Source organism: Dryobates pubescens, chromosome 16, assembly GCF_014839835.1.
Source record: "Dryobates pubescens isolate bDryPub1 chromosome 16, bDryPub1.pri, whole genome shotgun sequence".
In the NCBI taxonomy this organism is placed as follows: domain Eukaryota; kingdom Metazoa; phylum Chordata; class Aves; order Piciformes; family Picidae; genus Dryobates; species Dryobates pubescens.
The window spans coordinates 6,261,756-6,285,004 of NC_071627.1; the positions used below are offsets into that span (position 1 = coordinate 6,261,756).

The 23,249-nt window shown below is 55.5% G+C and overlaps 1 protein-coding gene across 1 annotated transcript; it reads right to left on the reverse strand.

Annotated features, from left to right (window-relative positions):
• Positions 1-8,773: 8,773 nt before the first annotated feature.
• Positions 8,774-9,537, reverse strand: SMIM33 (small integral membrane protein 33). The gene has a single exon (XM_054168504.1). It carries the CDS (start codon positions 9,220-9,222, stop codon positions 8,800-8,802), a length of 423 nt encoding a protein of 140 aa, XP_054024479.1. The 5' UTR covers positions 9,223-9,537; the 3' UTR covers positions 8,774-8,799.
• Positions 9,538-23,249: the final 13,712 nt, after the last annotated feature.

Here is a 23,249-nt window from a genome sequence, read left to right on the forward strand (position 1 = left end):
ACCACAACTGCCACCACCGCCACCACCACCGCCGTGTGAGCGGCGTCCGGGCGGTGCGGGGCCGGCAGCTGGACCGGCCGTGCTTCCTATGGAAACCACACCTACAGGAAAAGGGAGGCCCGGGCTGCCACAATGCCTGGGAGGGGTAGAGGCTGGTGGGGTGGCTTCTCAGCTGGTAGGAGGGTGTGGTGATGCCCGGGGCACACAACCCGGGGGCCATCGCCACTGCCTCTTGTCTCCTCAAAGGCGTGAGTCCTGCAGACAGCCCCCGAGCCGTCCGCAAAGCCTCAGGGGTGCTGCAGGAAGATCTTCACAGAATTGTTTTGTTTGGAAGAGACCTTTCGGATGGAGCCCAACCATTAAGCCAGGTCACCACTCAGTCCTGTCCCTCAGCACCACAGATGCCATCTGCAAGGGCCAGCAACGATGGACTTCTGTTGTCCTAACCCAAAGACTTCTCCACACTGCTGGATTCCTGACTGACTTGGATGAAGATCAAGGACCCAGGTGTGCCCAAGTGCTGCTTTAATCCCTGCTGCTTGCTCTGCCTTTTCCTGTCAGGCTTGAAGGCGATGCACCCAGGTCACCTTTCCCAACATGTGGCTGTTGGTTACATTGCTGCTTTGCTTGCAGCTGGGCACACCAAAAGGAGCTGATGAGTCCCTGGGCGAGCTGCCACATCAGACAGGGGCAGAAGAGCACACAGGAAGAAAGGAGACTCTGGCTGACGCAGCAAGCTGTGTCCTGTCAGGCCTCTCCCCACCCCTGTGTCCATCTGTCCTGGCTAGCTCCCCTCCTCTTGGCACATGCTCTATTCTCTGGCTTGGCTCTGCTATGATTTCCCAGTGTCACTCCTCACCCAGCACTGACTGTGCACCCCAAACCCCCACCTCTGGGCAGCCTGCATGGCTGGTGGCCACATGGGCATGCCCAGGTAGCACAGCCTGAAGCTGTGTCTTGTGTTCCTCCTGGCAGCTTGGGTGCCAGCAGAGCCCTATTACCCCAGGCTGGGCTGTACTGTGGGTCTCCAGGTGAAGGCACTCAGCACAGGGAAGCTCACTGCAGGAGTTTCCTTGGCTGTTATGGAGAACAGAGACCCCTCATGTTGTGGGCTGAGTTCCACCAGCCACAGCATGGGGTTGAGCTTGTTCAGCCTGGAGAAGAGGAGGCTGCAAGGAGACCAAGGGAGGGACTTACCCTGTCACTCCATGCCTTTGTGAAGAGGGGAGATGGCTTCAGACTGGAAGAAGATCAATTTAGATCAGACCTCAGGAAGACTTTCTTCCCCATGGGGGTGTTGAGACACTGGAACAGGTTGCCCAGAGAAGTTGTGGAGGTGCTAAGCCTGGAAGTGATCAAAGGCAGGCTGGTGGAGGCTTGAGCAAGGTGGCCTAGCAGGAGATGCCCCTGCCCATGGCAGGAGGGTGGAACTGGCTGATCTTTAAGACCCCTTCCAACCTAAACCATTCTGTAATTTTATGATCATCCTTATCCTGGTCCTCACACCTACCAGGCAGCCTCCAGCTGCCACTCATGTTCTGTGCCCACCTTGCCAGGCACCCTCCTATTCCCTTCCCTCTCTGCTCCCCTCACAGCTCTGACTTTCCCAGCTGATGGACCCCATGACCTGCCTCCCCTCCCAGTTCCTGGCTCTCATCACTTTTCTCTCTTGTGGTCCATTCTAACACCACAATGACCAGCAGAAGAAAAACCACCCCAGTGCCAACCAGCTGCTTGTCCTCAGCTGGGTTAGTGCCACCTCTCAGCACACTGGGAGGAAGGAGCAGTGCAGCTCGGCCATGGGGGGGGGTGGCAGGAGACCCAGACCTGCCTCCAGGTGACCTTTGCCAAGTCACTTCCCTGCTTTGTGCTCTCACTTCCCCCTCAGCTGAGCAAGGCCATGCCAGGGCTGTCCCAGGCGGATGCTCTCCAGCTCGCTGGCTGTCCATGGATGGGGAAGTGGATGGCCCCCAGCCCATGCCCTGTGTCTGGGTGGGGAGGGTGGGAAGGCTGCTTCCTTCTGGAAGGGGAAGTCTCATCCTTCCCCCTCCCATCTCTTACGCCTTTCCTTTTCAGGGATGGAGAGGAACAGAACCACCTCACTGAAATATCACCAAGCAAAGGAGATAAATATTGTCCTGAGACCAGGGAGGGGAGACCCCCAAGAGCCTTGTGGGACAGAGCCTCCTCCTCATCACCTCCCAGCCCATCTGCAGAACCCCACACTTAACTCAGCACTCATGGGGCAGGAGATAGATTCCCCCTGGCAGCAGCACCCGTGTGTGCTGGAGCCCTCTTGGGTGGGAGGATGGAGGGAGGATGCCCCTTTAGGCTGCTGGTGCCCCAAACCACTCCATTTTCTCCCCAAAGGCAGGAGGCAGGGGAGATTTCGAGCAGCAGTTGTCTCAGCCCCCCCAGGGAAAGGCTCAGGTGACAGTCCCAGCCCTGGGAGAAGTCAGTCACCAAGATGAGGGCTGTGACCCCTTCCTGAGCACAGTCCCCACACCTCCACAACCAGCTGGACACTGGTAACAGATCTGCCCAGGACAGCAGGATCTGGAGGTGCTGATGCATTAATTGTGATGCTTCAGGAATCAATCCCTAGAGACTGGACTGGTGACCTTGAGCCACCAGTTTGGGGAAAGGACAGCTGCAGGATGGTGCAAAAGCTCCACTGAGCTGCAAACCACTCAGGTCCCAGTCTCAGTGGAAGGTGGGCAAAGAAAAGAGGAATGAAAATTGGGGCTGGGCTGAGACCTGCCTGAAGCACAGACAGTAAAACAAGGTCTGGTGATGAGAACAGAAGCCATCTCCTCCCAATTCCTGGGCACACAGAGGCAGGTTTCCAGCCTGCAGGTGCTTTGAAGCCTCCACAGAACATAAAATGACCACCTGAGGAGGCTGTCTGCAGCTACAAACCTTCATTTAAGCTCAGAAAGAGCATCAGCTCCATTCAGTTATTGCAGCAGCGTTCTCCAGCTTCTGTGTGACTCTCTCAGTGCCCAAAGGAGACTGAATGCTGTTTACTGGTGGGAAAAATCTGGCTGCTGTGAAGCTCAGCTGCTCTCCAGGCTCCAAGCACGGGCACAGGGACACCACAACCTCCCAGGGGTGCAGAGCTGTGCTGCAGGCATTGCACACTCCCCCCCCCCCCCATCCATCACACAGCAGAGAGCAGCCCAACCACCTGATTTTGAGCTCCACTGCACTGCTGGAGGGCTTCACATTTCCACTGTCAGTTTGTGGTTGGCTTGGTGTTGGCTGGTGGACCACCACGAGCTGTGCTGCACATCACCAGGTAACAACAACAAAAAAGGAAGATAAATGTGTTTCAAATCTAATTAGGAAGAACAACCTCAAAAGGAGAAGAGATCAGAATGAGCATGACTAAGGTGCACCAAGATTTGGCCTAATTAAGGTGCTCAGGGCTTACTATATTGTGTAGACCACTCAGGGATGCAAGACTTGGTCTCATCTCTGCCTTACAACTACTCCATGGGGTGAAAAATGGTTGCTGAGGGTCAGGACACAGAAGCCATAGACAACAGGTCACACCTTGAGGTGGAACTCCCCTCTTTCAGGCTCAGCTCCATGCCTCAGAGCGTTGTCCTCAACAGGAGGGTGGCTGCAAATCCTGATGGAGCAAGTGAAAGCCTGGATGCTTCTCACCAGCTGGTGCCTTACACCAGGGATCATCCTTTCCCCCCTCAGCTGTCCCAATTTTCAGCCCTTCAAAGACAGGCTTTGCTCCTCCAGAAGTCTCCTGCCCTTTTCAGCAGAATAAATGGTTCCTTAATCCCTCTCATTGCATTAGATGATTTAGGAGCCAGGTGCAGCTGTGCAAGGTGGCCCAGGACCTGCCCTGTCCTCCACTGCCTGCAGGGCTCCAGGAGGCAGGAAATTATTCACCTCTCACACCAGACAGCAAGCACAAAGATCAGCAAGAGGTGCATGGATCTTCTCTCAGGAGGCTCTGGCTCTCCCTGTGCTGATCTCAACAGTAAAATCAGAAGGTGACAAGAACTGAAAGTGACCTCCACCACCAGCTGGTCCAGCCTGCCACCCCCCCCTCAAGTCCTTCTTGGGCTTGGTTGCTCTGTACCTGATCCTTCAAAGCAAAGACAGAGTCATAGAATCCCAGAATGGTTTGGGTGGGAAGGGACCTTCAGAGGTCATCCAGTCCAACCCCCCCCCTGCAGTCAGCAGGGACATCTACAACTAGAGCAGGTTGCTCAGAGCCACAAAGAGCCTCACCTGGAATGGTTCCAGCCATGGGGCATCTCCCACCTCTCTGGACAACCTGGGACAGGGGCTCACCGCCCTCAGGGTCAAACATTTCTCCCGTCACTCTGAATCTCCCTCATTCAGTTCAAACCATCACCCCTTGTCCTGTCACAACGGTCCCTGCTCAAAAACCTGTCCCCAGCTTTCTGATCAGTCCTTGAAGCTCTGAAAGACCACCACAAGATCTCTCTGGAGCCTTCTCTTCCCCAGGCTGCACAGCCCCAACTCTCAGCCTGGCCTCACAGCAGAGGGCTTCCAGCCCTGCCAGCATTGCTGTGGCCTCCTCTGGCCCTGCTCCAGCAGGTCCCTGTCTGTGCTGAGGGCTCCAGAGCTGCCCCAGCACTGCAGGTGGAGCCTCAGCAGAGCACAGCAGAGGGGCAGAATCCCCTCCCTGCCCCTGCTGCCCACACTGCTGGGGATTGTGACAGTTCGAGGCTGTGCCTTCTCTCTCAACCCACCACAGGGATCAGCCCAGGACAGGCTGGGGCTGGGCTGGCAGTGCTCAGTGCCAGCTGCTGTCCAGCTTTGCACCCCCCAGCACCCCCAAGTCCTTCTCCACAGGACTGCTCTCCAGCCCTGAACCCCCAGCCTGGACTGATGCTGGGGAGTGCCCTGAGCCCGGCTCAGGACGCTGCACACAGACTTCTCTGCATCATTTTGGACCCTTCTCCAGCAAAGCCTTCGGTGCTCCGGGGACCCCCAAACCAGGCTCGCCCCTCTAAAGCCCGGCTTACCCGCGGTGCGCTGCTGGAGAGCTCAGGAGGAGGAGGGTCCCCCCGCAGCCCTGCAGTTGGCTGTCGGCGCCACCAGAGCTCACTGCTGCTCCGCGCTGGGCTCCGCGCAGCCTCCCGCAGCGCCCTCCGCATGGCGCCAGCCGAACTGCCAGCAACCACCACGCTTCCAGCGCCAGGCTGGCTGGCTGACCACCCTCACCCCAAGGCAGTGGTCCTGCTCAGGCTGAGCTGGCTCCAGCCCTGCTGGGAGGCACTAGGAGATCACAGAGTCATTTGGAGTGGAAAAGACCTTTACGATCACCAAGTCCAGCCCTTACCTGACTCTGGTGCTAAACCACATCCCTCAGCATCACATCTCTGCACTTCTGAAACGCCTCCAGGGATGGGGATTCAACCACCTGCCTGGGCAGCCTGTGCCAGGCTTTGATAACCCTTTCAGTCAGTAAGTTTCTTCTAATGTCGAACCTAAACCTCCCCTGCAGCAACTTGAGGCCATTTCCTCTTATCCTGTCACTCGTTCCTTGGGAGAAGAGGCAAACCCCCACCTAGCTCCAGCCTTATTTCAGGGAGTTGTAGAGAGCCAGAAGTTCTCCTCTCCAGGCTGAACGCTGCCAGTTCCCTCAGCTGCTCCTCCCCAGCCCTGTTCTCCAGACCCTTCACCAGCTTTGTTGCCCCTCTCTGGACAGGCTGCAGTACCTCGATGTCTTTCTTGGAGTGAGAGATACTGCAGGTCCCTCCATCCTCACCCTGCTACTGATGCTCCCCCCTCAGTTTTGCCCCATTTTAGGCAGCACAGCAGCATCCTGAGCAGACCTTCCTGCAGCTCCAGCTGAAAAAGCCCTGTGAAAATGCTCCCAGGAGCACATAGGAGGTTCTGGGAGCTTGTATAGGTGCTTCCTCCTGCAGCAGGTGAACATCCTAATTAGGAGACAGATGAAAGGACAGAGTCACTAAAGAGGCTATAATCAGGCTGGTGAGAACAGGTGATGCAGCAGCTTCTAAACTTCTAAGGCAGCACTGTGGCCTCCAGAAGAGCAGGGAAGGCTCTGCCAGCTCCAGGAGCAAACCTGTGCAGGGGCTCTGATAAGGGGGAAGCATTGTTGCTCTGCATTCATAAGCAGATTGTTGTTGTGGAGGGGGAGAAAGTACTAAGTGACTAAATGGGAGTGAGCCGAGAGTAGCAATGACAGTGATGGTGCTGTGCCTGCAGAGCCTCTGCTGCTCCAGGACCTGAATGTGCCTCCTAAAGGCTTCTGCTACAAAGAGCAGAGAGCAGCAGAGCTGGCCCAACACAAAAGAGAAGGACCTGTTAAGAAATGATGTTTGACTGTGTAGGAGGAAACAATGAGCAGCAGAACTGGGATATAAGCCTTGGTGTCCTTCTGGAGGAGAAAGCTGGCAAAGGCTTGGTGCTTGCTTGCTTGTATGCTGCTAGGAGCCTCAGAGTGAGTTATTGTTTCTTTCCCAACACTGTTTCAGGAGGTTCTGCCTCATATCTGTTTGCAAATTAAACAAGTGGGGAAATCCTGGAGGACAGAACTTCAACACTCAGCCTTGACTAGATAAACAGAGTAAGTGTTTTATGTTGAGGGTGGTGAGATACTGTCCCAGGTTGCCCAGAGAGGTGGTAGAAGCCCCATGCCTGGAACCATTCCAGGTCAAGTTGGACCTGATCAACCTGCTCTAGTTGCAGATGTCCCTGCTGACTGCAGAGGACTTGGACTACATGACCTCTAAATGTCCCTCCCTCCAGCTGCTGCCCACGCTGCTGGGGATCAGCCCAGGACAGGCTGGCTCTGGGCTGGCAGTGCTCAGTGCCAGCTCCTGTCCAGCTTTGCACTCCCAGCACCCAAAAGTCCTTCTCCACAGGGCTGCTCGTCAACCCTTCACCCCCAGCCTGAACTGACACTGAGGATTGCCCTGCCCCAGGTGCAGGGCCTTGCACTTGGCCTTGTTGAACTTCACACAGGGTGAGGGTGCCTCAGTCCCACTCTCTGCATCATTAAACAGCACTGGCCTCATTCTGGACCTCTGACCAGGGATGTGTACATCCAAACACCAGCCCTGGGCCTGACCTGCCCAAGGGTGGTGGGACTCTGGGTGACTCTGAGTTGCAGTGACAGCCCTTACCTCCTCTAACATAAGCTGATCATGCACCAGCCCCTCCTGAAAACAAGGAAGGGAAAAATCAAACCAGAAAACAAAACCCCCCACACCCCCAAAAAAGTGATATAAATTATGTTTATTGCAAAGATTAAACTGCTCCAGCAAGTCCAACCAAGACTTCACTTTAAAGAAGCTGGAAATCAGTGAGAGGAAGAACACTGGAGCATCTGCCATGCCAGAAACCCCTCCAGCACGTGGAGGAACAGGTGAAAGATCCCATCTCATGCCCACAGGGATTTGTGCCAGGAACACAGCTTGGGATGGACACAGAGCTGGCTTCTGTCTTCTGGGATGAGAAGCAGAGAGTCAGGAACCTTATTTTGTCTCCTATTCAGCAGGGTATATCCTTGAGGGTGATCCCAGAGGCTGTGCTCCTTCCCCAGGGACTGCTCTCCAAGCCCACAGGCTGAAGACAGACTTCCATCTGGGACCAGCTTCTTCTCCAAAGAGATGCCCAGCTCCTCTGGCAGAAGAGAGACTCCCAGGCCTGAGAGGTCACCATGGTCTGCCACCACCAGAAGCCTCAGAGAGCTCAGGATGACTTTTTCACCCTCCTGGCTGCTCCCTCGACAAGCTTCTGGCAGGTGTGACCAAGTCACACATCCATAGCCAACTCCACCATCACTCCCTCCTCAGGTGGGGACATGCCCTGCTGCTTCCAACACTGAAATGTCTCCCAGCAGAGCTTCCCTTGGCACAGGGAAGCAGGCAGCAATGGAGACAACAAAGATGACCACAATGAAGATGACTTCAGGTCTCTCCACCCCTGCCATTGTGCATGGAGCTCTGGCAGGTTCTGGCCAGAGCTGCACATTTCTTCACTAGTGCCAATACCTTGAGATGTTCAAGCAGCTGCAAGGGGGGGATGGTGGTGGACACACTCTTCTCACCTCTCCATGCCACCTCTCTTCTCTCTCCCACCTTAACTGGGTGACTAAGCACGTTGTCATCTGCTGCTGGCTCCATCACTGAAACACTAGCACCGGTTCAGCTGCTGCCTCCTTCTGCTCTGGCTGCTTGCCCCGACGGGCTGAGCCCACTGCTGGGGCTGGCAGGAGGCAGGACAGGGTTTCAGCCATATAAAGAGCATAATGAGGGCACCCTGTGTGTGGAAACATCTTCAATCTGGGAAGCAGCTCCAGGTGATGTAACTCCCAGCTCCTGCCAAGGGGCCAAGCATACACCCAGAGTTCCCCAGCAAGGACCAAGACAGCTCTCCTGGGCACTCCCAGATGGCGTGGGACAGGTAAAACCAGGGCAAGAAAAACCAGAAGAGATGCAAACGCTGTCCTGCGTAGGCTGACCCAGCCCCAGAGCCTGGGCTGGAGACCCAGGTCTCGCTTGGAGGCAGTGGTGCTCCTGGGATGGACTTCTGGGGGCTGCTGCTGTTGGGTCACTGCAGCGACACAACCCTTCTGTGTGAGCCTCTTGGGGAGAAGACACAATCCAGGGAGCCAAAAGCTCCACCTGCGGGAAGCGGTGAGTCTCAGGCTAAGCTAACATCCCAGTCACTGTCTCGCCAGGGGTCACTGTCTCGCCAGGGGTCACTGTCTCGCCAGGGGTCACTGTCTTGCCAGGGGTACCTAGAGTCCGGCCCGGGCGGCCCGCAGCCTGGTCACAGGTAGGTGACCTCGATGACGTTGGGCTCAGCGCTCCTGCAGGGCAGGTGATGCTTGCAGGAGCACTGGCAGGTCACACCAGCCACATCCCTGCTGCCCGGCTCCAGCTGGTAGGGCTGGGCAGGCAGCCTCCTCTGGGAGCCCAGCCGCCTCCAGTCCGTCAGCAGCACCCCGTGGTCCAGGTCCTGCGGCATGGGCTCCTGGTAGAGGGTGATCTGGATGGTGCGCAGCTGGGGGCCGTAGTGCACCACGATGATGATGAAGATGGCCAAGAGGACGAAGATGACCACGATGGCGGAGATCATGGGCAGGCCATCGGGTTTCTTGGTCACGCTCCTGACAATGGAGATGGGAGTGAGGGCAGCTGCCTCCTGGGGCTCGGGCTGTCTGGGCTGGCTGCTGGGCAGGGAGGTGTTCATGGCTGAGCAGGCTGACCTGGGACAGAGAAACGTGGAGTGGAAAGGGGTGACCGGCGAGCACAGGCCCTCTGATGTCGTTCATCTCCTGCCCTCGTGCCAGCAGTTCCTGCCTGCATGAAGAGCAGGACTATCCTGTAAGTTCTTCCCCCCTCAGGCTCGTGAGACAGGATGCATTTCGGCAGGAGTAGCTGGAGCTGTAGGGCTGGTGCCCTGGCCGTGATGCCCTGTGCCCCCTTGTCCTGACTGCCTTCAGTGTGGGGGTCTCCCTCCCTGCTGCAGCCAGCAATTGGAATGGGGAGCCTTCCACCCTTCCCTCCTCACCCCCGGTCCCACAGTGCTACTCCAGCCCCCACGGGAACCTCCCTGCGAGACCCAACACCACCCAAAACCACACCACGAGGCAACCCTTGTGACAGCCACAAAGCCCCGTGGAAGCCAGCACGGGGGGGAGAAGGCAGGGAGAGCCCCTCGGGGGTTACCTCTATGTCCCTGTTGTGTGGGAACCATCATCTCCAGAGGGGAGGCTGGGGAGCCGAGAGCAGGACCAGCAGACAAAGCCTCCGGGATGGCTCTGCAGGGTAGGTGCAGCCGGAGTCACCTCGGCGGCTGCCACGTCACAGCTCCCCCCGGGACTCTCCGGGGCAGAGGAGGAAGCGGCTGCCCAGCCCAGGAACGGCAGAGGTGCTCCTTACCTAGTCGCTGCCACATCATCGCCGCCGCCCCCTCCCTCGCTCTCACACACCCTCGCTGGGGGAAGAAAAACCCAAAGCCTCCTCTGGCCCAAGCACAAGCAGCCTTTTGTTCGGGCAGAAGGCATCTACCTCCCCTTGGCTGCACACGAACCACCCCTGGCCTCCCAGCTGCAGGAACCCTCCTCCCCCCTTCCAAACAGCCCGGCCTTCAAACGGGATGTGGTTCAGAGCTGGGTGCAAGAAGCTGCCCTGCTGCACAGGAGGGCTTTGCACAGCCCAGCAAAGTGCCCACAAAACGCTCCAGGCTGGAAGGATCCTCACCCCAAGAGAGCATGCAGCCCCAAGGTTGATCTTCTCTGCTGGGGAGCTCTGTGGGAGGACCATTCCGCTATGGGCAGCAGCAGTGTGAGTCCGTGGTGAAGCTCTGGGCCTTGGCACCCGCTTGGGGTCACAGGCAGGGGCCAGTGCCAGGTCAGTGCTCTCACATATCGCCCCTCATGCAGCAGATGCTGCCCTTGGGGCCAGCAACCTTCACCCTCACACGCAGGCAGCTACCATCCCCTGGCCCAGGGATGCTGTGTGGTCGGATCCGCTGCCACCCAGGCCGGACTTGGATGGTACCAGAGATCTATTCCAGCCTGAATAATGCCACAATTCTGAGACCCTGAGCACACCTCAGAGCAGGAAAGATGGATCCTCTGGGGTTTCAGCCATGACAAAACACATCCCCCTATCTTTCCATCCCCAAACAGCGCTGCTCTTACCTGGAGGCTCTCAGCAGACAACCTGGGTTGAATGTTTGGGCTCCTTCTTCCCTACACGTGGGGCAGACAGGGTGGGAACTGCCTCTTCCCCCATCCAGCCGAGCATCCAGAAGAGATTTGGCCGCATGTTGGAGCTTCTGGGAATTTGCACTCATCTCAGGATTCAGTAAAACCTTAATCTATAGCATAATCTCTGAGCACCACATCTGTGCAAGGCAGAGACAACCGACGGGGGAGGCTGCTGGCAGAGGCTTTGATAAAGCAAAGGCTGCTGCAGGGGGCCTGATAAAGCAAAGGATGCCTGGTGGATGCCCAGCCTGATGGTCTGCTCAGGGCTTTGTACAGCTTTGAAGAGTTTCACTGAAAACCAAGGAGCTGCACAGTGCATGGGAGCCCACTCCCTCTGTTCCTGCCAACATCTCCCAGCCAGGGAAGCAAGGCCCTTGCTGGCAGCAGCAGTACCCCCTCGATGTGCTCGGTGCAGTGAAGGAGCAGCTCCACTGCCCTCAGCCAAGGCTCTGCGGCTTTCTAGGGGGTGTGGGAGGGGGTTGGATGCAGTTCCCCAAGCCAGGAGACCCAAGCCTGGGGATTTGCATCCTGAACACCTGCATGGACCCTCTGAAATGGGTGGGCAGAGGAGTCTTTCCCATGTGGGGACACAAAGACCCTTCTCCCCTGAAACCTACCTGTTCACAATCAGCATGGGGCAGCTTCTTACCTCTGAAGTTCAAACTGTGTCTGTCTGTCTCTGTGACAGACAGACAGAACACACACACACAGACAAGGTCACAGCCAACAAACCACATGTGCTGAACCCCTTGGGCTGGGTGGGGAGCAGAACTGGCCCATTTGTTTTCCAGCTCTTCCCCTTGCCAAGGAGCTGGGGTTAGGCTAAGTCCAAGCCTGCCATATGCTGCACGTCCTGCGGGGAAGGAAGCTGCTGCTACCTGAAAGCCTGCATCCCTAAACCAGCACCCCCAAACCAGCATGTCCTGGTGCCCAGGCCTGCAGGAGCTGCACAGGAAGGCCCAGGGCACAGGGAAGCACTGGTTGCTGAGATACCCTGGCCCTGGGAGCAGAGCTACAGGCTGGGGTCAGAGTGGCTGGAGAGCTGCCAAACAGAGAGGGACCTGGGGGTGCTGGTTGATGGTAGGCTGAACATGAGCCTGCAGTGTGCCCAGGCAGCCAGGAGGGCCAATGGCATCCTGACCTGCATCAGGAACAGTGTGGCCAGCAGGAGCAGGGAGGTCATTCTGCCCCTGTACACTGCACTGGTTAGGCTGCACCTCGAGTCCTGTGTCCAGTTCTGGGCTCCTCAGTTTAGGAAGGAGGTTGACTTGCTGGAACGAGTCCAGAGAAGAGCAACAAAGTTGGTGAGGGGTTTGGAACACAGCCCTATGAGGAGAGGCTGAGGGAGCTGGGGTTGCTTAGCCTGGAGAGGAGGAGACTCAGGGGTGACCTTATTGCTCTCTACAACTACCTGAAGGGAGGTTGTAGTCAGGCAGGGGTTGGTCTCTTCTCCCAGGTAACCAGTACCAGAACAAGAGGACACAGTCTCAGGCTGCACCAGGGAAGGTTCAGGCTGGTGGTTAGGAGGAAGTTCTACACAGAGAGAGTGATTGCCCATTGGAATGGGCTGCCCGGGGAGGTGGTGGGGTCGCTGTCACTGGGGGTGTTCAGGATGAGGCTTGACAGGATGCTTGGTGCCATGGGTTAGTTGATTAGGTGGTGTTGGATGATAGGTTGGACACGATGATCTTGAAGGTCTCTTCCAACCTGGTTCATTCTATTTCCAGTTCCCTCCATAGATGCTCAGAACTCCCCTCTCAGGTGGGAGGCAGAAGAGAATTAACCAGGTTGGAAAAGACCTTCGAGATCATGAGTCCAACCCAGCACCCAGCACCACCTAACCAACTAAGCCGTGGCACCAAGCTCCCCATCCAGACTCTTCCTAAACACTTCCAGTGACGGTGACTCGCCCAGGAAGGCACAGTGCATCCTGCAGCCCTCCTGGCTGACAAGGAGCAGGGTGGACCTGGGGGAGACATCCTCCCCACAAACCAAGCACCTTCCCACACACACCCCCAGCACCACAAGAGAAGGTTCTGAGGCCCAGAGCAGGGCAGGCCCTGGCGCCGCTCTCCCTGGCTGCGAGAGCCGAGTCCCCCCACAGGCTGATGGCGAAGTTTCCTTTGCCGTCGGCAAGCGATGTCTCACATCCTCCCCGACCATAATGGGCTACAAAACACAGTTCCCCTGTGGATTCAGCCCGTTTCCTTCTATTCTTTAACAGGAAGCTCTGGGAGAGTCAGCCCAGGCAGGCAAATCGCTCCTCACCCTCCCGGGATGGACAGAGCCTTAGTGAGGCTGCAGAGCCACAAACCACCGAAGAGATGCTGGCTCCAGCCCTCCATCCCCTCCTCTGGCTTCTCTGCTGCATGCTGCTCCGAGGTGAGAGGTCCTGCATGCATGCTGGGGAGGGGAGAACGTGCTGGGCAGGGGGATCTGGGGAGCCTGGCTTCCTGGGGAGCACCAAAGGGAGCCAGCCAGAGGGTTGAATGTGTGGCTGCTGCCATGGGAAAGCTCAGCCTTTAAATTCAGGGGTGGCAGGAGGCAGGTAGCTGGGGAAAAGGTGGCCCTGCCAGGCTGGAAGGGTTTGTTTGACAGTGCTGGCATAAAAGGACTTGTTTCCTGGTTCACCCAAGGTGTTGTTTCCTGGTTCACCCAAGGTGTTGTTTCCTGGTTCACCCAAGGTGTGTTTCTGCTGCTGAGGAATTGTCCTGCAGCAGGTGCCTTTTGCCAAGCCTCCAGGCAGGGCATTTCAGTGTGCAGGACGTTATTTTCCTCAGGGAGAACTTTTTTTTCCCTTGGCTGATTTTCATTTCATAGAACCACAGAATCCACCAGGTTGGAAAAGACCTCAGAGTCATCAAGTCCAACCTTTTACCTAACACCTCCTGACAACTAAACCATGGCACCAAGTGCCACCTCCAAGCCTTTTTTGAACACCTGAAGGGATGGGGACTCCACCACCTCCCTGGGCAGCACATTCCAACGGGCAATCACTCTCTCTGTGAAGAACTTTCTCCTCACCTCCAGCCTAAACTTCCTCCTGGTGCAGCTTGAGACTGTGTCCTCTTGTTCTGGTGCTGCTTGCCTGGGAGAAGAGACCAACCCCCACCTGGCTACAACCTCCCTTCAGGTAGTTGTGGAGAGCAATAAGGTCTCCCCTGAGCCTCCTCTTCTCCAGGCTAAGCAACCCCAGCTCCCTCAGCCTCTCCTCACAGGGCTGTGCTCCAAACCCCTCCCCAGCCTCGTTGCCCTTCTCTGGACACCTTCAAGAGTCTCAATGTCCTTCTAAAATTGAGAAGCCCAGAACTGGACACAGGACTCAAGGTGTGGCCTGAGCAGTGCTGAGCACAGGGGCAGAATGACCTCCCTGCTCCTGCCATAAATACAAAGCCCATGTGCAAGACTCGTGCAGAGCACACCTCATCCCTGTGGGAAGAAGTCTGCTCCTTGGTGAGAACCCTGCTTTAGCTCCCCTTCCCCACCTGAGTGGCAGGGTGTGGGATGGAGGAACCCCTTTGCTGCTCTCAAGGGGGACAGGTTGTCTTTTCCTGCACCATCAGGCACCTCTTGTGCTGCTGAGAGCTGCAGTAGCTGGGAGCTGAGACACAAAGGATTTCAGACTGCTGCTTCCAACAGACGAGCCCCTAAAATGTGTCTCTCCAAGCCAGAGCTCCAGCATTAAACCAGAGAGGCTGCCTGGGTGTTGCAGCCACCACACTGGTAATAAAGGGGTCTTTAAAAGGCAGGGAAGACAGAGAGCAGCTCAGACAGTGGCTGTGTGGTTCTGAGAAGTGAGAACACACAGGCTGGAAAATTCCTCTCTGCATTAGAGGCCATACTGGTGGTTTCAGCAGAGGGCTGAGCTGTGCCTGGTAGCAAAGGGCTTTGAGGGCCTTTGGCCATAGTGTGGCTCTCCTCAGCACCTGCCCAGGATGCACTTTTCCCTCTTGAAATCAGTTGATGTGGTTTGCACAGGACAGGAATGGCACAGAAGTCATCAGGCTCCTTCTCGGGCTCGGCTGCATCATGCCAAGACCCAGCCCCTGCCCAGTGTAGTCAGAGATCCACCTCCCAGGTGGAGCCAGCTGCTGCAGCTTCAAGCAGAGGAGAGGTCACCCTCTGTGCTTTGCTCCTGAGAGCATCAGTTTGTCCTCTGCCATCTGCTTAACACCACGAGGCAGGGACTGCTCTCAATGCCTGTGTGCTCAGCAGCTAGTGCCAGACCCCAGCAAGGCCAGCACCAACAGATCACAGAATCAGTGAATCCTTTAGGCTGGAAACGATCACAGGCTCACAGAATGTTAGGGCTTGGAAGGGACATCCAAAGATCATTGAGCCCAACCCCCCTGCCAGAGTAGAGCCACAGAATCCAGCACAGGTCACACAGGAACACATCCAGATGGGGCTTGAAAGTCTCCAGAGGAGGAGACTCCACAACCTCTCAGGGCAGCCTGCTCCAGTGCTCTGTGAGCCCTCACAGTGAAGTTCCTCCTCCTGTTGAGGTGGAACCTCCTGTGCTGGAGTTTATATTCATTGCCCTTTGTCCTAAGGCAAAGGACCTTCAGTGTCATCACTGCTCCTCTGCTAAGTCCCCCACTAAGCCATATCCCAAAGCACCACAGCCTGTAAACCCCTCCAGGGATGGTGCCTCCACCACCTCCCTGGGCAGCCTGTTCCAGTGCCTGACAACCCTCTCAGTGACTTCTTTTTCTTTCCTAACGCTCACCCTAACCCTCCCCGGTGCAGCTTGAGGCCACTGCTGATGATAACAGCACTGCTGCTGCTGCAGATGCACCCCTCCAGCTTCAGTCAGAACCACCAGCCTTCCCCCCTGCCTCATCCCTTTGCATTGCCCCCACGCTTCTGAAACTGCTTTAGTTTGATTTGGAATCACACAGCAAAATCCCTGAGGTGATGCAGGACTTGGGGAGAAGCTCCAAGCAGCAGGCTCAGGCAGGGGGCAGAGCTAGGGGTCAGTGGTGCCACCAGATCCCTGACACACACAGGCAGGTGAAGAAGGGAACTCGGGGCTCTTCAACAAGGCAGAAGAGCTTTAAATGTCTCCCTGCACCTGAGGAGGAGGAGTTTATCTCAGAACTTGCTCTTGCTGGAAACTAACAGCTGCCTTCTCCCACATGAGCCTTTTCTTGTTGCATTCTCTGTGCCTTCATTCATTTATTAATGAATTTGTTATTCTTCTCTTTAAGCTCTCTCAGTTCTCTCTGGAGGCAGGTTCAAATGCTGTTATTTTGCAGTTGCTGGAGTGGGAAGGGCTGGAACTTTTCCAATCAGTTTTTCCTCCCCCAGAAACACTTAACAGCAAATTTGTCCAAACAAACCCCTTCCCCTGGACCTTTTCCATTACAATGGGCAGGCATTTCCCAGACAAAAGATTTCCACTGGAAAAAAAATCCTTCTGGAAGCTGATGAGAACCCAGCAGGATTTTCCCACTGCTTACTCCATCCACTGCTCTCCTTCTCTGCCCCACAGGCAGTGGATGGATGGGAAGAAAGAGTAGATGAGGTGCAGCTAGAGGACAGACATTGACCAAGCAGGAGGCCTTCCAGAAGGCTTGTGGCCTCAAAGCAAGGCATCCACTGCATCCTAAAGCTGGTTCCTCGGTCAGAAAGGAGAGGGCAACCCAACCTGACCTGGTGAAGAAGGAGGAGAAAGCAGGAGGTGGTTAGGAGAAATGTTTGCTCACCCAACAAACTGCTTCCTTCCAGTAACAAGAAAGCCCACAGCTGGCTCTGCAGAGCTGACTGAGGTGGCCAGACACTCCCCAGAATCTATGTCCCATTTACAATAGGTGAGTCAGCAACAGGTGTACTTGGAGGGGAACCTTCCTGCTGGGAAAGCCAAGGCGTGGGCTGAAGCTCCAGGCTGGGGAAAAAAAAGGAGAGCTGTGCCTTGTGGTGCTGAGGACAGCCCCCACTGGTTGTGGGCAAGGTGAGGGGTGCAAGGTGGGTCCCCTCAACCTTTCACACCATCATCCTGCACGACCGCAGCCTCTGCAAGGCCCTGAGGGCAGCGCAGCTCTGGGCAGGCAGCTGCAGAGGTGCAATTCAATCACCTTCTCTCACACATGAGCTAGAAATGAGCCTGGAGCCACTCAAAACCTTGGAATCACACCGAAATTGGTGCAATTAGAAATCAGTCACAGCTGGTGATGGGCTGGATGGGGGGACACAGGACCACTGGGCTTCATCACAGGCACGTAATGCTTCTGTGCCTTGTTTTCCCCAGGGCTAACCAAATTACCTCTTCCACAAAGTGGTTTGAAATCTGGGAATGAAGCCTGGGTGATGTCACCAGGGTCAGTAAAATGTGGACTCAGAGGAAACTTGTCAGGGCGAGGTGCTTTACCTGCTGCTTCTGTGAGACTCAGCACTTCAGGCAGCAGCTGCAAGGAGCCTCCTCAGCACCCATGTGCTGCAAGGGCTGCATCCAGGCAGGGACCTCCTTCAGCTGCTCCTCTGGGGCTCCAGCCAGGAGAATGAAGGAAAAAATAAAGGAAATAGCAGGAACTGTGAGAAATCCCTGTGCCACCAGTCCCTTACACACAAGGTGGGAGCCGAACCAGCCCCAGCAGATCACATTCCTGCATGGTGCTTCCCAAATACCACACTGCCTGGTCACCACCAGCAATGCCCAAAGAAACCTGGGGGACCTTGGAACTCCTGGGAAGAATAATAAACTTGGGAATAAACTTGGAAATGGTAGCCAAGAGCCTCCATGAAGGTGGCAGAAGCAAGATGTGTCTGGTTGGCAGCTACTGCTGTGCTGCTGCAGGGGATGGTGAGCTGTGTGCTGTCACAGGGCTCTGTGGACACCAGGCCAGGGGGGCCCTGTACAAGCAACCACGGCAGCTGGAGCACACAACAGCCTTTCATTTGAGTGGGCATGGAGTGAGCTCCTCCAAACCCCCAGAGAACCAGGGTCAAGCCCTAAGAGAAGGGCAGGACCCATGGAGACCAGGAGCAGAGAGTTCTAAAAGAAGCAGGTCACAGAGGAAACTGGAACCAGTCAGCAGCTGGGAGGGTAATGGCACAGCAGCCTGATGGAGCAGCTGTTTACTTCCTAAACACACAGACTTGCAGACTGGTGGGGGTTGGAAGGGACCTATGGAGGTCCCCCAGTCCCACCCCTCTGCTAAAGCAGGGCACCCACAGCAGCTTGCCCAGGATCACAATGGCCAGAGGGGGTTGGAAGCTCTCCAGAGAAGGAGACTCCACAACCTCTCTGGGCAGCCTGCTCCAAGCCTCACACCAAAGAAGGTTCTCCTCCTCTTCAGATGGAACCTCCTGGCTTCCAGTTTGTGCCCACTGCCCCTTGTCCTGTTTCTGGGCACCACTGACAAGAGTCTGGCCCCAGCCTCTTACCTTGCACCCTTTATCTCTTGCTGAGCATTACTCAGATCCCCTCTGGGGCTGCTCTTCTCCAGGCTCAACAGCCCCAGGGGCTCTCAGCCTTTCCTCATAAGAGCCTCCTGCAGTGGTGCATCACATGGAGTAGTGAGGCATGGAGCAGTGGTGGTACAGCCATGGAAAAGCAGACTTTAGCACAGGTGGTGATGCAGCAGAGCCTGCTCCATGCATGTGGCTTCCCATCATTGTTTGTCTCCCAGCTTGTTTTCTACATTCAAGTGGTTTCTCATTGACTTCCTCTCGAGATGTGCTTCCAGCAAAGCTCAGCAGAGAGGAGCAGCACCGAGCATGGTCCTCAGAGAGGATGCCCAGGCCTGGGTGTAACCTTTGAGGAGGGGCAGAGGAAGGCTACAATTAATTTTAATTGCTGAGGAGATCCAGGGTTAATTCCTGGCTCTCTAAACTTTCCACAGCACTTTGGCCAAGTCATTACCATTCAGATCCACTTGGCAGTGAGCTGCCAAACACACACACCCCCCATGCCACTTGGGAGTGAGACAATGAAACACCTCTGTGGAGCTGGGACCTGACTCAGGCTGTCAGTTATCCAGCATAATGACATTTCTCCTCTCTCTCCTCCTCTATTTCATGCAATCATAGGATGGTTTGGGTTGGAAGGGACCTCAGAGATCCTCTTCCACCTTCCCTGTTCTGCTGTGAGACCCTCAAGGCAGAGGCACTTAATAAAAGAGGATCTAAGCTTTTGCAGAGCTCTCTGCTTTCTGGATGTTTTGCCATGTGGAAGGCCCATGAATGAGGTGGTGTTGCCCTCTGCTGCTTCAGCAGCTGCTGCCTTGCACCCAGGAAACAGCTGCACATGTGTGAAGCTATTTTTGTTCTGGGTCATTTGACCAAAGTGCCAAAAGATTAATTGAGAAGTCTGAATTGTGGTGGCCAGGCAAAGCATTTGTCTGTGCAGCCTCCCAAGCTGAGGGTGACACAGAGGTTAGCACAGCAAGGCCAGTGGGTTCCACAGCTCCCTGCCATGCAATCTGCTACCTAGAGACAGGTAGGACATCACCACATCTCCCCACAAGGGAAGGAGAAGGCTCCAGTAAGTCCAAGGTTACACATCAGCAGGGACTGATGGTCCCTCTCTGAGTTCTGAGTGGGAAGGACCAGCCTCAGTCTCTGTGCCTTCATACCAGTGCCACAGACCCTCCCTTGGGGCTCCATCTCTCTGTGAACACAACCTGGGCACCAGAAGCACTTCTTGAGCCTCACCTAAGCCCTGCTGAAGTGTTTCTGACAGCTGGTACAGGTCTCTGCCACAGCAGTGCTGCCTGACAGAGGTTCTTATGTAAAATCAGGGGGAGGGTGTTAAATGTCAGTGCCTCTCTTTGGACACTGCTGGAGGAACTCTCTTTAAATGATTTCCAAAAATGCCTACAACTCACCTTCTTTGTTGGCTTGTTTCTCCTTTTGTTGCTGAGGAGTGAGCAGGGAGAGCTGCTGGCTCTGGCAACAGCTCAGCTGCCATGAGAAAGCTCCGTGGAAGGACCCTTCTGCTCTCAGCCTAACACCTCTAACCTCAGGGAAGAACTGCTGCAAAGAAGAGAAATCCAAAGACTAATCAAAAACTTAGCCAAAACTCAGTTCCCCAGTTCAGGAGGGACAGGGATAGACTAGAAAGTGTCCAGTGGAGGCTATGAGGATGATAAAGGGACTGGAACACCTGCCTGATGAGGGAAGGTTGAGAGCCCTGGGGCTGTGAGCCTGGAGAAGAGCAGCCTGAGAGGGGATCCTATTAATAAGTATCTGAAGGGGGGTGGGGGGACAAGAAGAAGGGGCCAGGCTCTTGTCAGTGGTGTCCTGGGATAGGACAAGGGGCAATGGACACTAACTGGACCAGAGCAAGCTCCCCCTCAATAGGAGGAGAAACTTCTTCGTTTGTGTGCATTCTGGAGGCCTGGAGCAGGCTATGCACAGAGGTTGTGGAGTCTCCTTCTCTGGTGACCTTCCAAGAGCCATCTGGATGCATTCCTGTGTGACCTGTCCTAGGTGACCCTGCTTTGGCAGGGGACTTGGACTCCATACTCTCCAGAGGTGCCCTCCACCCCCTATCACTCTGTGGTTGTGATTCCAGTGCTGAGGCTGAGCTGAATGCACCTGCAGCTCCTCTGCAGCCCCACGGCTCAGATGGGCAATCAGGAGTTCCCCATTTCAGTGAGAGCAGAAAAGGCTCATTTCCCATCACAGCTCCCTTGGCAAGCTCCTGGTCTCCACCTCGAGCAGCTCAATCTGGCCATAAAGGGCTCACACCCAGCACGCAGCAGGTATCTTGGCAGCGCTCAGGCTCCGTGGGGAGTCACTCCAGGGCTTTGATGTTTATTGCAGTTACAGCTGTGCTGGCTGCATCCTGCTGGTCAGTGCTGGCTGTTTACACAGTCAGGGCCCTCGGTGGCAGCAGCACTGGCAGGAAATGGTTCCCAGCACCGCTCACAGCAGGGTCCCCCGGGGATGCCTGCAGGGAGCCTCCACGACAAATGGCACTTCAGCGTTGCTACCCATCCTGCTGCCCAGCCCCACGCTGTGACTTGGGTCTCTTCCCGCTCCAATGCAACTGAGTCAGGATGCTGAGCACCTTCACCTAAAGCAAACACCTCATAGAGCAGGGCTTTTGATTATTTGAGTTGGCAGGGAAGGCACAACAAGTAGCAGCAGCAATGGCCAGAAGTCAGAGCCAGACCTGCTCTGCTTTGAACTAAGCCGTGGCTGTGTTTAGAGAAACCAGGGCCACTGACTCCTGCTGAGAGGGGATCTCCATCCCTTGGCCTCCCCTCACCTCTCTGCAGCAAAGCTCAAACACAAGCAGACCAGGGTGAGCACCTCCTGGGCCAAGTGTGCACTGGATGAAACCTGCTTATCCATCTTCTGTGCAGTAAGCCCAAGGTTCAGTTTTGCAAATGGAGAGCTCCATCTGAGCCATGGCTGTGCTCTGACCTTCAGCGAAGGGCTGCAAGGAAGTGTTGAGTGGGAAAGGACCAGCCAGCTGGGTATGAGCAACCATGTGCCTAAGTAGCCAAGAAAGCCACCAGCATCCTGGCCTGTGCCAGGAACAGTGGCCAGCAGGACCAGGGCAGGGACTGTCCCCCTGTACTCAGCACTGGTGAGGCCACACCTCTGCCACTTTGGTCAGTTTTGAAGGCCTCACTACAAGGAGGACATTGAGGTGCTAGAGATGCTGACATGTGTCCAAAGAAGGGCAACAAAGCTGGTGAAGGATCTGGGGAGCAGGGCTGGTGAGGAGCAGCTGAGGGGACTGCAGCTGTTCAGCATGGGGGACTAAGACCTTCTCATTCTCACAAGTCCTTGAAAGGAGGTTGGAGTGAGGTGGATGCTGGTCTCTTCTCCCTAGCAACAAGTGACAGGACAAGAGGAAAGGGCTTCAAGTTGTGTCAAGGGAGGTAGAGGTTGGATGTCAGAAGAAATTCCTTCTCTGAAAGGGCTGTCAAGCCCTGGAACAGGCTGCCCAGGCAAGTGGTGGAGTCGCCATCCCTGGAGGGCTTTAAGAGAGGTATGGATGTGGTGCTGAGGGACATGGTTTAGCACCAGACTCATTAGACAGTGCTTGAACTCAATGATCTTAAAAGCCTTTTCCAACTAAAATGATTCTATGATGTCCTTCCTCTTGCCCTAGCACTGTGGGTGCAGCAGGTAGCCCCCAGGAAGGTCCCATCAGGGATGGCAGAACAGAGCAGTGTCCTCTCCCTTGGTCTCAGCTCCCTCCCATCCCTGTAGCCTCTGTTCAAGCTCTTAGATTTCTCCTCAGCTCCACAAAAATGCTGGAATAAATGGGCAGCTCAGCACCTTTACCCCCCCTTTTCCTTTAACAAAGGCTAAGTGCAGACAATAGCTCTTTCTTCAGCTATTTCTTGATGCTCTCACGTGCCACCAGCACTCAAAAAAGAAAGAAGAAAGCACCTGTGATCACTTCAAGGAGAAAATGTGTTCCAGGCAGCCTCTGCTCCCCACAGGAAAACAAGACAATGCCTTCTGCAAGGGAGCTTGGGAGAAAGAGGAGCTGCTTGAGCCTGGCACCTGCTGGAGGATATTGGCCCCCGTGATGAGCTCAGCACATTATCCACACTGAATGTCTGGAGTGTCTGAAAGCATCTGCGAGCCCAGGGCCAGAAATGGTGGTGTAAGGCTGCTTGAGAAGCTCAGCCACACAGGAAACCTGGCAGGCTCTGGGATCAGTGGAAACAGCCCAAGTCACCACAGGTCCTCCACGGAGTCGAGCAGGCAGTGCCCCCCAGGTGACAGGGCTGTGAAGGACATCCCCTCCCTCAAGAGAAGCCTCTCCTCCTCCTTCAGAAGTGCAACCATGTGCCTACAAGATCTTTTTCTCATCTTTTTTTCTCATTATATTGAAGGAGGTTCTCCTCCTCCTCTACTCTGCCCTGGTGAGGCCCCACCTGGAATATAGCATCCAGTTCTGGGCTCCCCAGTTCAAGAGAGACAGGGATCTGCTGAAGAGAGTCCAAGGGAGGGCTACAAGGATGCTGAAGGGACTGCAGCACTGCCTGGGGAGGAGAGGCTGAGAGCCCTGGGGCTGTTCAGTCTGGAGAGAAGACTGAGAGGGATCTGATCAATGTCTATCAATATCTGAGGGCTGAGTGTCAGGAAGGAAGGGACAGGGACAGCCTCTGCTCACTTGTGCCCTGGGATAGGACAAGGGGCAATGGATGAAAACTGCAGCACAGGAGGTTCCATCTCAACGTGAGGAAGAACTTCTTTACTGTTAGGGTCACAGAGCACTGGCACAGGCTGCCCAGAGAGGCTGTGGAGTCTCTTTCTCTGGAGGCTTTCAAGACCCATGTAGCAGTGGGGTTGGACCTGAAGATCACCAGAGGTGCCTTCCAACCCCTAACATCCTGTGAGCCTGTGATATTAATTGACCCCATGAGTGATGTTGCCTCTGTCTATAATCCTGTCTATGTTACTAGGCTGTTGGCCATCTAAGCTGCTTTTTGGAGAAGGATATGCCATCATTTTCCTACACAATCACTTCCTTTCCTCACTGCAGTTACAAGTCCTTTGTTTTCTGGTCCTGTTCCCAATGGATTTA

Bases quoted from the DNA above. Each gene is read 5' to 3' on its own strand.
- SMIM33 (XM_054168504.1), bottom strand. From the start codon at position 9,222: ATGAACACCTCCCTGCCCAGCAGCCAGCCCAGACAGCCCGAGCCCCAG.